The 12,654-nt window shown below is 38.7% G+C and overlaps 1 protein-coding gene across 2 annotated transcripts in view; it reads right to left on the minus strand.

The window, feature by feature from the left end:
- Positions 1-848: 848 nt before the first annotated feature.
- LOC149802404 (uncharacterized) overlaps positions 849-12,654 on the minus strand; it is a 57,924-nt gene continuing 46,118 nt past the window's right edge. Inside the window, exons 1-4 of one of the 2 annotated variants that reach the window (XM_089951276.1) lie at positions 5,109-5,230; positions 3,977-4,097; positions 2,790-2,941; positions 849-1,609 (exon numbers count right to left, since the gene is read on the minus strand). In XM_089951276.1, coding sequence (XP_089807402.1) covers positions 1,527-1,609; positions 2,790-2,941; positions 3,977-4,097; positions 5,109-5,145 — 393 coding nt within the window. In that variant the 5' untranslated portion in view covers positions 5,146-5,230 and the 3' untranslated portion in view covers positions 849-1,526. Of the gene's footprint in view, positions 1,610-2,789; positions 2,942-3,976; positions 4,098-5,108; positions 5,231-12,654 lie in introns of those variants that run through there. The other variant, XM_089951277.1, reaches the window with a different exon arrangement.

Genomic DNA, 12,654 nt, shown 5'->3' on the forward strand with positions numbered 1-12,654 from the left:
AATTATGCAAATTTTTGAACACCCCAGCAAGATTTCAGGTCTTGGTAATGGTTTATATATAAATCTCTCGCTTGTACTAGTGCATGTATGTCTCTGTCTCTGTTGTGTTTGACCCTCTACCATCATTGTCCCTAGACAATCCCACCATGTTCAATTCCCCTTGTCCCTAAATAGACCCACACTTTATTCCCCCATGTTCAATTCCCCTTGAGGCTAGAGTGACCCAGGGTTTTTCTCCATGTTCAATTCCCCTTGAGGCTAGAGTGACCCAAGACTTTTTCCCATGTTAAATTCCCCTTGAGCCTAAAGTGACCCACGATTTTTCTCCATGTTAAATTTCCATTGAGGCTAGAGTGACCCAGGGGTCTCTGTAATGCTAATTCCCATTGAGGCTAGGGTGACCCCATTTACTACTTACTATAGAGGATTATGCCAGGGTAAACCAAATGTTGTCACCTACCGTAAACATTGGTCTAGACTGACATAGACCGTCTAAAAATAATGGATTGAGAGATATCGAGCCTTCGTTCGTGTATCTTAGGATGTCAACACATGTTCTGGTATTCTGGGCGCATTATACTTTGGACCTTTTCAGTACTCATAATACAAATTCAATCAGTCTTAAATAAAGACTCAATAAAATCACATTTAAAAAAAATAATTTTCCAAAATTAAATAGTTGAGTACGAATTGTTAGCACACATGACTGACAAATTGTGTGATATAATGGAACAAGTAGTTTTCATCTTTGTAACTTCGCATCTCAAAGGATGCCTCTCAAGTGGCTTTGGAGGTAATATGATCCGAATATTGTTATTCTTGGCTTCCAGTAAGTAATAAATACAGACAATTTTTTTTGTTTTATTGTCAATGTTCCAGAGTAATATCGACAAATTTAAAGATAAAACTTTGAATTCTCATTTATTATGAAACTGAGAAACGTGTTTGTGTGCGAGGTGACAACGGTACTTTTTCACATTGGGAATCAGATTGTGATTAGTCGATACAGAAATCAGGAATTCACTATTGTCATTTTCTACACGTGTAATAACCCTTTCTGTGTAGCATAGTAACATAACATGTTGAACTAAGTACAGTCGCAGAAACTAACCGATGTCTCATATCCTGCTTGACATGACCTCTCCGGTGTTTTAAATCTACGAGTTTTAATAACGTTGTCGACCTGTGGGCAATGTTTCTTTGCCATTAGTCGTTGATCGCTTTGTTCCACTTCAAAGCTTGGTATATCTAGCTATCAACAACAGTATTGCAAAATTGTTAGTTATTCATTTATATTAAATTCACTGAGCTCAACATGCAAGGACTGTTTCGACTAGCTACATAAGTCAAGGGTCCATGTAAATCCGAAGTGGATATACTTTAGATGGGTATGGAATATGTATGTGTGTGCGAGCGTTTTAAAATTGTCTTTATGTCTGTATTATAATAAACATATGGTAAATCTACATAGAAGATCAACATCATTAAAGGCTGTATGTAGAATTTCTTTAACATATTCGCCCATCTCAAAATGGAAATGTTCGGACAAGTAGGGCCATCAAAAGCCCCACGATGATCATTGCTGTCGGCAATGTTTGCTCAGCTGCATCTGAAATATGAAGAGATAAGATTGGGAAGCGCATTTACTTGAATTGGTTTGTACGTCTACAAACGCGCGGTTTTAAATATTTGTGTTCTGAAATGATTTAATAATAAGTATTAGAATTTATTATTTTTGGTTTAATTATGCAAAACATCATAACTTTAAGCAACTACTACGAATAGTCTAGCTTGCTTGATCTGTCAGGTGGAAGTACAAAGGATACATGAGGAAAGAAATCAATAAAAAAAATGACATCATTAGAATATGGATGCCTGCTTCTAAAACAACATAGTCGTTGGCCGATAGGGTGCATTTCAGTGGCACAACCCCTTTTTAGTCTTTGGGACCGGTTGGAGGACACTGAAGATTCTGTATAGTTACCTCATATAGTTGTAATTTTCTTGTCTGTAGAAGTCAATTGTTAAAACAGTCGTAAAACATAATTTATTTGAATGAGACTATATTTAGATCAGGGAAAAAATCAGACGAACATCGTAACATCCATTAACAACTAGTTCAAATCCCCGTTACGAAAAAGGCGCGACAACTTCCAGTGACTTTAATATTTCATTTTTTACTAATATTCGGTAGATAATTATTCAATGGAACCTGACATTTACAGGGAATATAAACAATAGAGATAAAGTATGTAAATAAATGGGAAAAACGTGAAAGGATATGTTTGCTTAAATTCAGTGCTGGTGAAGATACGTTTCTAAGAGTTCTATTTATGCGATTCTTGATAAATAAACAGAAAAGTTGGTCAACAAAAAATACATTTAGTTCACCAATAAACACAAAGAGCAGGACTTTCAAATGCCTTGCTACCAGAAAGGTACAAGCCTGACGCCCATTACTGGTCCGCATGGAAATACTAGACCGAAATTCTCTGACCAAAGAATTCTCGCACAATTACAAATTGAAACTGTGATTTACACTATTCCTGTTTGTGTTCAGTCTAACCAGAGTATTGTATTAACATAATTATCCTGGCTGTCAGTCCTGTTGCTTATATCACTACTTTCATGTTCTTATTCACCTTATTTCACCACGCCACCTCCAATACAGACTTTAACACACCAAAGAACCCAGCATATGAATTTTCTACAAATGTTTAAAATCACAAACTTTCTAAAATATTAGTAAGTTTGTAAAATATTTTCTTAGTTTGTAAAACGTTACTTACTTTTTGAACTAAGTAGGCCGTTACTAGCACAGTATTTTTCGAGTTCAGGCAGAGTTGAATATCCTAGGTTTGCGAAATATTGAAGATAGTCGAAACTGTCACATGTCTTACCCTCTTCAAACATACATCTCATGTACGTTAGGACGTCAGATCTTTAAAAGAGAGAGAGAATTAAAAATTGGCCACAAATAGTATTCATTTTTGTTGGACTCAATTGATGTTATTCGACGTTTTAGTCCTTACTGCATTATCTTTTTTGTTTTACACAAAACAAAAACAAACACCCGTTTATTGTTAACTTTTCGTCGACAAACTTCATTGGTTTACTTCAGATAGGTTTTGAATAATTCGTACTAACAAGGTTTTGACCAAAAGGTTCAAGACCAAGAAGTTTAATAATGTGTATAAAAGTAGGTTAAACATTCCTAGAATGGCCTGAAATCTAACTGGTCATCTACAAATGGAAAAAGTGGCAGGCAGTGGGGACTTATAAGCAGCACGATTGTGAAAAAGATGAATTAATATTTGAACTGAAAAATGCGACATAGGGAAGAGAATATCATCGCTATCAAATAAAATCGGAATTAAATTGCTAGACGATCTGGCTATTATGCCAAATTCCATGGTTGATAGTGTTCAAAAGAACTTAACTGCGGCTGTACAGTCGACTTCAATTTTGTTCAGAGTCCCTTCCATGAATTCCAAGTAGGTATATTTTTGCCTCCTTTTCAAAACAAAATTGCAAACAAAACAGGTACAAGAATTCCTAAAGTGTGTGTGTGTGTGTTTTATCTATTTTAACAGCGCTTTAATAATTTGACTCATATCTCTTCGATGTGTGACATTTTATAACGATGTCTAGCAATGGGGCATGATGCCGCAGACATGTGACATCATGTCCCATCCAGTCTTATTATCCTGACACCAGGCAGACCAGTCTTAACAGTAACCTCTTAATGCTGGAAGCCAAGTGAGGCAACAGTTAATTCCATGTTTATAAGCCTTTGGTATGATTCTGCCGAGGATCAAACTCGCGATCTCCCGCATCTGAAGCGGACGCTCTAACTACTTAGGAGGTCATTCTTAAATTGCATACCAGAAATAAGAAAGGATCTCTCTCTCTCTCTCTCTCTCTCTCTCTCTCTCGTTCAAATAAGAGTTAATTGGATAAAACATAAATTTGATACCTGCACACCATCTGAGCATAATCTTCTGATTTAGTTGCTCGGAATATTTCCATATACTTCTGCGAACACTGTGTCAGTTTTTGCCAATCGCAGCCATGGGAATAATCTGCATACAAAACAGCTGTGGGGAAAAAATTATGAATAGATTTGTTAAAGGCTTAATAAAGTTATGTTAATGAAATATGGCATTGGGTGTATTTATTTTTGGTAAACGATATTTTTCATTTTCCTTTAGGAGTCATAATAAACAAGAATGTGCCAAATATTTATTATTATTATTATTATTATTATTATCTAAATAAAAAAAATATTATAATATCTCTAAATCTTTAAATATTTTAGGTTTATGGGAACTTCCCGGAATATTTGATTCTCTAGCTCTTTCGTAAGTGGCCAAAATGTCACAGACATAACATATATTTTCATCAGATTGTTGGTATAATTAGTTTGATTGAAGCAGATCCTCCAATGTAGAGATGTACAGTTAGTTAGGCTAACACACATCCTTAGAAATTTTGAATGCGAAATCTGAATATATATATATATATATATATATATATATATATATATATATATATATATATATATATATATATATATATGTATGTATGTATGTATGTAGGTATGTATGTATGTATGTATGTGGGAGGGTGTGCGTGCGTGTGTGTTCAATCAAATTTTTTATAAAATCGTTAAATCGAAACGTGTTTAACCCAAACCCAATTTTGTATATTCTTATTATATTCAGAAATCATAACGCAGATGCAGTTGAACGTATTCATTTAAAACTGATGAAATCTGTACTAATAATAAATTTGTATACCTTTGTGTTATCACACTATCACTTGGGAAATCAAAAGTGATGTTGAAAATTGTATGAAATGTATTTGTATAAGTAATGAGTTAACGTTATTAATATATTACATATTCATTGCAAATGATTGGTCTTAGAATATTATTCATTAGCCCGGCAATCATACAGTAGAACGAAATGAAAAAATATCAATAAATTAACGAGAGAGAGAGAGAGAGAGAGAGAGAGAGATTTCCAATGTCCTTGGTGAATGACACAAACATTCAGTAGTCAATATCTAACAGCATAGTATATTGTGAAATGTACATTAAATCTTACCAAAAATCATAACTGTGACAACGCGTGTCAGTTTCATCCTTGACTTTGTGATTACAATCACATTAAGTCCAGACAAGTTCCTTTTATAGAGGCTCTGGCAATGTTAGGACTCGTTAGACCAGGCGTTCCATATTTGGTCATAGGTTGGTCTATAGATTAGAGGTTATGGGAAAAAAAATAACTTCCTTAAAGATGGCACTCATCACACTACGTTCCAACATGTATTCTCTTTGTGTACAAGCAGTCAGGATGTATTATAGAAATTATATTTTGCCTTGAAATAGTTTCGTCTTTTTATGCGCATGCTTTAAACGTTTCATTGATTTAATGATGTTATGGCGTAGCAATTTTATACATATCATTTTTCTGAAATGCCTTGAAAAGACATACATACATACATACATACATACATACATACATACATACTCAGACTTCTTACATAGCTTTAGATACAACTGATCACTCAACACTTAGTAAATATTTAGTGAAGACATCCTTCACAGCAAACTTGTTACGTATGATGGATATGAATGTATAATATTCTTGAAACACGAGTCCGAGTTGATCATCAGGATACATATATTTTTCATTACAGTATAGCAACCAGACCATGTTGTATTCTAAGTTATCCTATTTTATGTTAAAAAAAAATTATCAAATTAACAAATTAGGAGAGAAATGTAGACATGGAATATGTTGCTTCTGATATGCTTGACATTTTTGCCATGTTGTATGAAAATAATGTTACTAATTTTGCAAATACTTTGAAAACTCTCCCCGAAAAAAGGAAGGTGATGGAAAAAGAATTTAAAAAAAAAATACATGAAGATAAATCCTAACAACCCAATTTTTGATTTTTTTTATACAAATGGAGGTTTTCTAAGAACGGTGATACGTAAGAAATAAAAAAAAAAAAAAAAACTTCAACGGTTACAACATATAAATCTATGGAGTTTCTCTTAAGGAGCAGCAGAGGGGGGGAGCAGACCGAAACTAAATTTAAAAATAATTGTTCTACAACAATTACTTCTCGATAGAACCCTATTTTGATGAAATAAACACTTCTACGGCCCTACATAAAACACATCGAAATTATTTTTATGCTGCAAAAATTGTGTCAAGTCCGATACGGTATCGTGTCCGCGGGTCGTGTAAATTTATTGTTACAAATCCGTGCTGGGAAATTAAATCATTGACAAATAAATAATGGCAAATATCGGAGAAGCACTTACTACTAGATTAGCTCGAGAACGTCTCGAAGCAATTCAGAAATTTCTTCCTGTCCGTGATAGTGTCAGACAAAAATTACAACTAAGACAGCAAGCGCGGGAAGTCTTTGCAGAATCCGCGGAGGAATTATTTAAACCCGTCACTGCAGCTACTGAGAAAGTTACAACTGTCATCAAAGAAGATCTTCTTCCGGTATCAAAACAAACTGCGACGCAGGCTGAAAAAATAGCAAGAAGAACTAAACAGACAAAGAAGATTTTACGAACACTTCCAGCTGATATCGCTGCAGCTCAACCTCCACCTGTCGGTGAAGAAATACCTGAGGGTACTGACGTCGCCGCCGGGGAAGAAAAACCAAAATCAGCAAAAGAAACCGCAGAATTGATTAAAAGATTTAAGGAAGATTTTATCGAAGAAATTAAAAATACTAAAAGGGAAGAATTACCTAAAAAAGTATTACGCGGTTTATATAATAAAACTAAAATTTTAACCCCCGCCTATGAAAAAGCAGCTGATGCTAATATTATCAAATGGATATATCGAATATATACAAACAAAAAGCAGGCTAGAGATGATGATCCAGATTTTATAAATCTTAATGAAGATTTAAGAAACCTTCATAATATACTAGTAAAACAAACAAGAGAAAAACAAGCAGAACAAAAACAACCCGCCGGGTATCAACTTCCTCCACCTCTGCAACAACAGCAATCTTCTTCTCCACCACCGCAGCAGCAGAAACAAACTCGGCAGCGGAAAAAACAACCTTCACCACCGCAGCCACAACTTCGGCCGCAATCTCCAGAGGAAGAATTTCACGACGCACCAGCCGCTACTGGTAGTGGTCTTGGTGGTCACATTATTTGTCCTGAAAATATCGTCAATGACGTATCACGGTTGGAAGTTCTCATCGGAGGAAGACGTGCCGGAAACAACTCTCCGGAAATTATAAATGAAGCCGCAGATATCTGTCAGAGACTATTTCAGCGTGGCATTATGGATATCGGCATCTACCGGGGGCTCATTGATGAACTCGCAGACGGTTACCACAGCGACTAGCAAATTTAGTTAAAGAAACAATAATTAAATAAAATGATCGTGCACAATTCTCAACCTAGACACGCTAGTGTGTTACCAGTCCGCGTAGTGAACTCGCGATTACCAGTCTACAGAGCAACCTACGGAGATGGTCTCGGTGATACAATTACTGGTTTGTTTTCAAGAATAGCCCCTAAAGTGATCCCGATTGCGAAACAATTGTCGATGAAAGCTGTTGATGTTGTTCGTGATAAAGCTATTGGAACTGTTGGCGATCTTGCCTCGAAGGCATTCACGTCAGTCCGGGATAGACTGGCGCGGTTAATTCGTAGACCAGAAAAACCACCACCGGTGAAACTACCAAGTACTACGCTTATGCCCGCGGATGTCAGTAAAGTAATAAATCAGGCTGCCAATCAAAAACTCGCGGAATTAATAACCCAAACACCCGAACAAATAAATACAAGTTTGATATCAGGAAGCGGACTTCGTTTTAGACGGCGATGATTTTATATAAAAATGTTCAAACGCATATCCGATCCCGCATTTGACATGGATGCACCAATACTCAAAGACGATTCTGTACGTGATTTTCAGTATTATTCTTACGAGGCAACTGTACCTGATCAACGGGGGCGAATTGAATTGCGAGTTCGGGACACAAGTAGATATTTCCTACCCGCGGAAGCATTTCTTGAAGTTACGGGTATGCTTGTAACAAATGTTGTCCCTAATACAGAATACGGAGCTAATGTTCGAGTTGGTTTTGTCAACAATGGTATCATGGCACTGTTTAAAAGTGCTTCATACAGCATTGATGGAAGGGAAATTGAAACGATTCAGGATAACGCTGATGTTGCTACAACAATCCTGGGATTGGCACGATACTCCGATGATTACACTAGATCAGCTGGTCCGACTATGATGTTCGCCAAGGATAATTCTGATAATCCCGATCATAGACCTAGCATTGTGAGACGACCAAGAAACAATGCTGGTAATGCTGATGCTGATGTTGAAAATGTATCATTTCCCAATCCGGATTACAATCTTGGTTTTGCAACGCGCAAGGCGATGTTATTGACTGACCATAGGAGATTTTCATGCGCAATTCCGCTGTCTCACATCTTTGGATTTTGCAGAAATGTCCGAAAGGTTATTTTTGGAGCCAATCATACAGTTGTACTTAACCGAAAAAGTGATGACAATGACGCTATCTGGCGAGATGGCGCTGCTGGTGTTGCTGCCGGTAAAGTAGTATTATCCAAGCTTGCGTTATGGATGCCAGTTATGACTCCATCACTCGCCGAAGAACAGCGGTTACTTTCTTTCATGGACACCGGCGGCAAATCTTTGATATCGTGGTTGACAACAACAACAGATTCCATTCAGGGTGCCGGTGTTGGGGAGTTTACGTGGCATATATCACAACAACAGGGAATATCAGCGCCGCGACATATTTTTGTTGCACTCCAGGCTAATGCACGGGTAAATTCACAAACACAATCGCATATGATATTTGACAAACTTGCTGTCTCTGGGGTTTCGCTGCGAATAAACGGGCATCAAGAACCATCCGAGGACATACTGATAAATTATGAACGAAATCAGGTCGCACGGGCATATCATCGTCTGATGTCATTTATGGGTCGCGATCAAAATGTCGATACTGGTCTGCAAATATCACAACTGGATTTCATATCGTTGTATCCCATTTACTACTTTTCGCTGGAGCATCTTGATTTGGCTAAGCAATCTGTCGTTGATATACACTTCCGGGCTAACGTGGGCGAGTTTCCCGCCGGCCCGCCTGCTGGTTTCAGAGCTGTCGCGGTTATACTCTCCGATAAAGCAATGCTACTTGAAGGTGTTGGTGGACGAATGAGAGTCATTGACGCTCCCGTAGAAAACATGTAATGAAACACAATTAAATCATACCTTATTAAATAAATGGTATATCATCACGTCAATGTTGCCTTATCGCAAGGACAAATCAATAAACTACGATCCAAACAAGCATCATCGTCAGGAACATCTATAACTCTCAAACATTCACAGCTCGGTACAGGACAGAATAAACTATCAGTTACTCAAACACAGCTCAATCAAATTTCTAACGCGATCGCGGCCCGACGTGGAATCAAACTTCATTTTGCAGCTGGGGCCATCCACGATATGGTTAAAACCGGTGGAATATTTCCTCTTATTCCAATACTCGCCGCAACACTAGCACCAGCAGCAGTCGCAGCAGCAAAGGCAGCAGCGTTAGGAGCAGTTGGAACCGCAGCTGGACTCGCACTAAAGAAAGCAACTGGAAATGGATACCGCAACCGGGGCACGAAAACGGGTGGTAATATCCCACTTGCGGCCCTTCCAGCATTGATCTCTGCAGCAGCTCCCACCATGATGAAGAGGGTTATGTCTTCACCTCCCACTAATATAGCAGGATTGCCTATGTTAGCTCTTGCGGGAATGGCGGCACTAAGGAAGGCAACCGGGAGCGGATACAAGAAAAAAAAGGGACGCGGACTAAGACTACCGGGAACTCCACCATCATGGTATCCAAAAAAATTCTAACGCCGTTGAGCAATTTTGATTTACTCGATGCTGTTAAAAAATTGCGTATAAAACATTTCAGAGGAGTATTTATGCGAGATCAATTACCGACGCGGCCGAATAATCCAGAAACTGGCATTATCAATCTCGACAACAAAGATGGTCCTGGAACTCACTGGGTTGCTTACGCGATCGATCCACGTGGAATTATCTATTTTGATTCGTACGGTTTAGCACCGCCAACTGAGTTTCTCAGGTATGTCCGCGGAGTGCCTCGCACTCTCAACAGCAGATTTTCTAATGTTCCAGTGTGGCAGTCGACGTTACCAACACAAACATTAGTTGATCCGCCCATTTGTGGAAACGAGGTTTTAAATGTTCTTGATGCAATCTCAAGAAATCCAGCAACGTCTCCGCATCGAGTAGTGTATGAATATACCGCATCGAGAAACGCTTAGCATTTCCGGAAGTCCAAAGGACTTCTCACGCATTTGAAAAACAGCAATAAGAATAATGGTGGATATTTACGGAAGACCTTTCACAAGAAAAGTCAAACCTGGCACGGATGTTGATCTCTCAAAATATGCGACCCGAGATGAAGTCGATAATCTTTTGAATATAGTTGGAGTTGACCCAGATGAAGTTGCTGTTTTTCAGGACAAGCAAGGAAAACTAAAAACTAGCAACATCAAGTGGAATGATTTAATCCGTAATGTTCGTACAGCTATCCCTGGTAACTTTCCCGTTTTTACTGACCGTGGTAGCATCAAGGACTCGAACATATCAATCGCAAGCATTAAAAGACAGTATTGATAGCGGCGTTGATAAATGTGTGAAAAAAGCCGGTGACACGATGACAGGCGAACTCAGCATGAATGGAAACAAAATAACCGTACTCAGAGATCCAGCCTCGAACGACGATGCAGCAAACAAACAATACGTCGACGCGCAGTACAAACTCGTTGTTGACCTAGTCAGCGACAAAGTAACAAAATCCGGCGACGTAATGACCGGCGGACTTGACATGAGCGGCAACAAAATAACCGCGTTAGCAAATCCCGAATCCGACCAGGATGCGTCAAACAAACAATACGTGGACATCGTCAACGGTAAACTAAATACGCTGCGTGCAGAGTATGATGTTCACGTGGGCGCGTTTACAAGACTTCGAAGAAACTTCTCAAAAACTGATGAGGCCGTGGATAAGTTCTTTGGGGATCCTCCAGTCGTCGACACGAAACTTTCTGAAATCATACCAAATCTTACTAATAACGCCAACGATATCAATAAGATTAATACCCGGTTAGGTGTAGTCAGAACGGAAAAAAGTTTTTCAGATCAAGTTCAGATAATAGAAAATAACATTAACACGATCAAACAAACACAGCAGAATATCGTATCGGGTATTTCTGAGATCGTTAACAAAACCAGTTTGATTAAAGTTCCCACTGAAGTTACTTCCGGGCATATCACCAACATCGTATTCACGGTATCATCGGGATTCGCAACATGGTCACGACAAAATAGCACTATCAAATATACAGCAACGGTCACTGGCGTGTACAGGTTGTCTGTGTTTTCATCCGCTAAATTTGAAATCTTCACAACATATCCTTGGAGACATTCCACCGATAAGTATTCCGGGGTTGTAACCGTAATACTAAACAGCAACGCCGAGGAAACATTTATGCTTGAAGCCGCCGACGATACTTTAACATCAACATCTTACTGGTGGTGTTTGGAATTCGTCGCTTCAACACCTCAATTGGTCACTGCATAATTGAATCGCATGCGATTTAAATAATGTCAACGCAAACGCAAAGCGTTTCAACGCCGCGCGGGAATGAATATAGATACAATCAGGTCTATGAGTGGCAATCAGAATTAAAAACCGTCATCGACGAGCTTAATCGTAAAGTAAGGAAGTATAAACGCCGCGTTGTAGTATTGGATGTTATGGTTTATTCGGTATCTACCGCTGTTGCATCCGCGGGATTAATACTATCAGCGATAACTCCCGTGACTGCAGTAGTCGCTGCAACAATTTGTGTTTCTGTGACAACAACCACCGCCGGCGTCTTTGGAATAATAGCAAAAAAAATATCATCATGCGCGAATACAAAACTGCACGATTACACAACCAAATTAACTACCGCCGTGACCGCATATCAGAAACTGTCATCGCTGATATCATCAAGTCTCGACGACGGAACGATATCAGATTCTGAATTTACGGCGATGTCACACGCGTACAATGACTATTTGAAAAGTTCAGTAAATAATAACGATGGCAACGCCACAGGAATTGCTTCAACAAATAGTCACAAACACAACACCGGTAAGGACCACAATGATCTCAGTGTCCTCGACGACACCAGAATTCAGCATTAATTTTCGAACTCCAATTCGGGTGAACGAAATCGCGTTGTCGAAGCTCAGTGCGTATCACAGCTGGCCTAATGTCAGAGCGGCATCATTTGGTGATCTGCAGCCAAATAATTCGTTTGTGTTTTCGTGGAAAACCAAAGCCGACTCTGACGAATTCGACTGGGATACAATTACGCTACCCACTGGGAGTTATCAGATCGAAGAAATCAACGCGGAGATACAACGCCAAATAAAACGAATCACCGGCAAGGAAGCCAAAATATCTATAGCCGCGCACGAACCAACGCTGTCTGCGGTCATTGAAATCTCAACACCGGGATACGCCGTGGATATT

This window comes from Sinohyriopsis cumingii, chromosome 3 (genome assembly GCF_028554795.1).
Source record: "Sinohyriopsis cumingii isolate HCF-2022 chromosome 3, ASM2855479v2, whole genome shotgun sequence".
NCBI lineage: Eukaryota > Metazoa > Mollusca > Bivalvia > Unionida > Unionidae > Sinohyriopsis > Sinohyriopsis cumingii.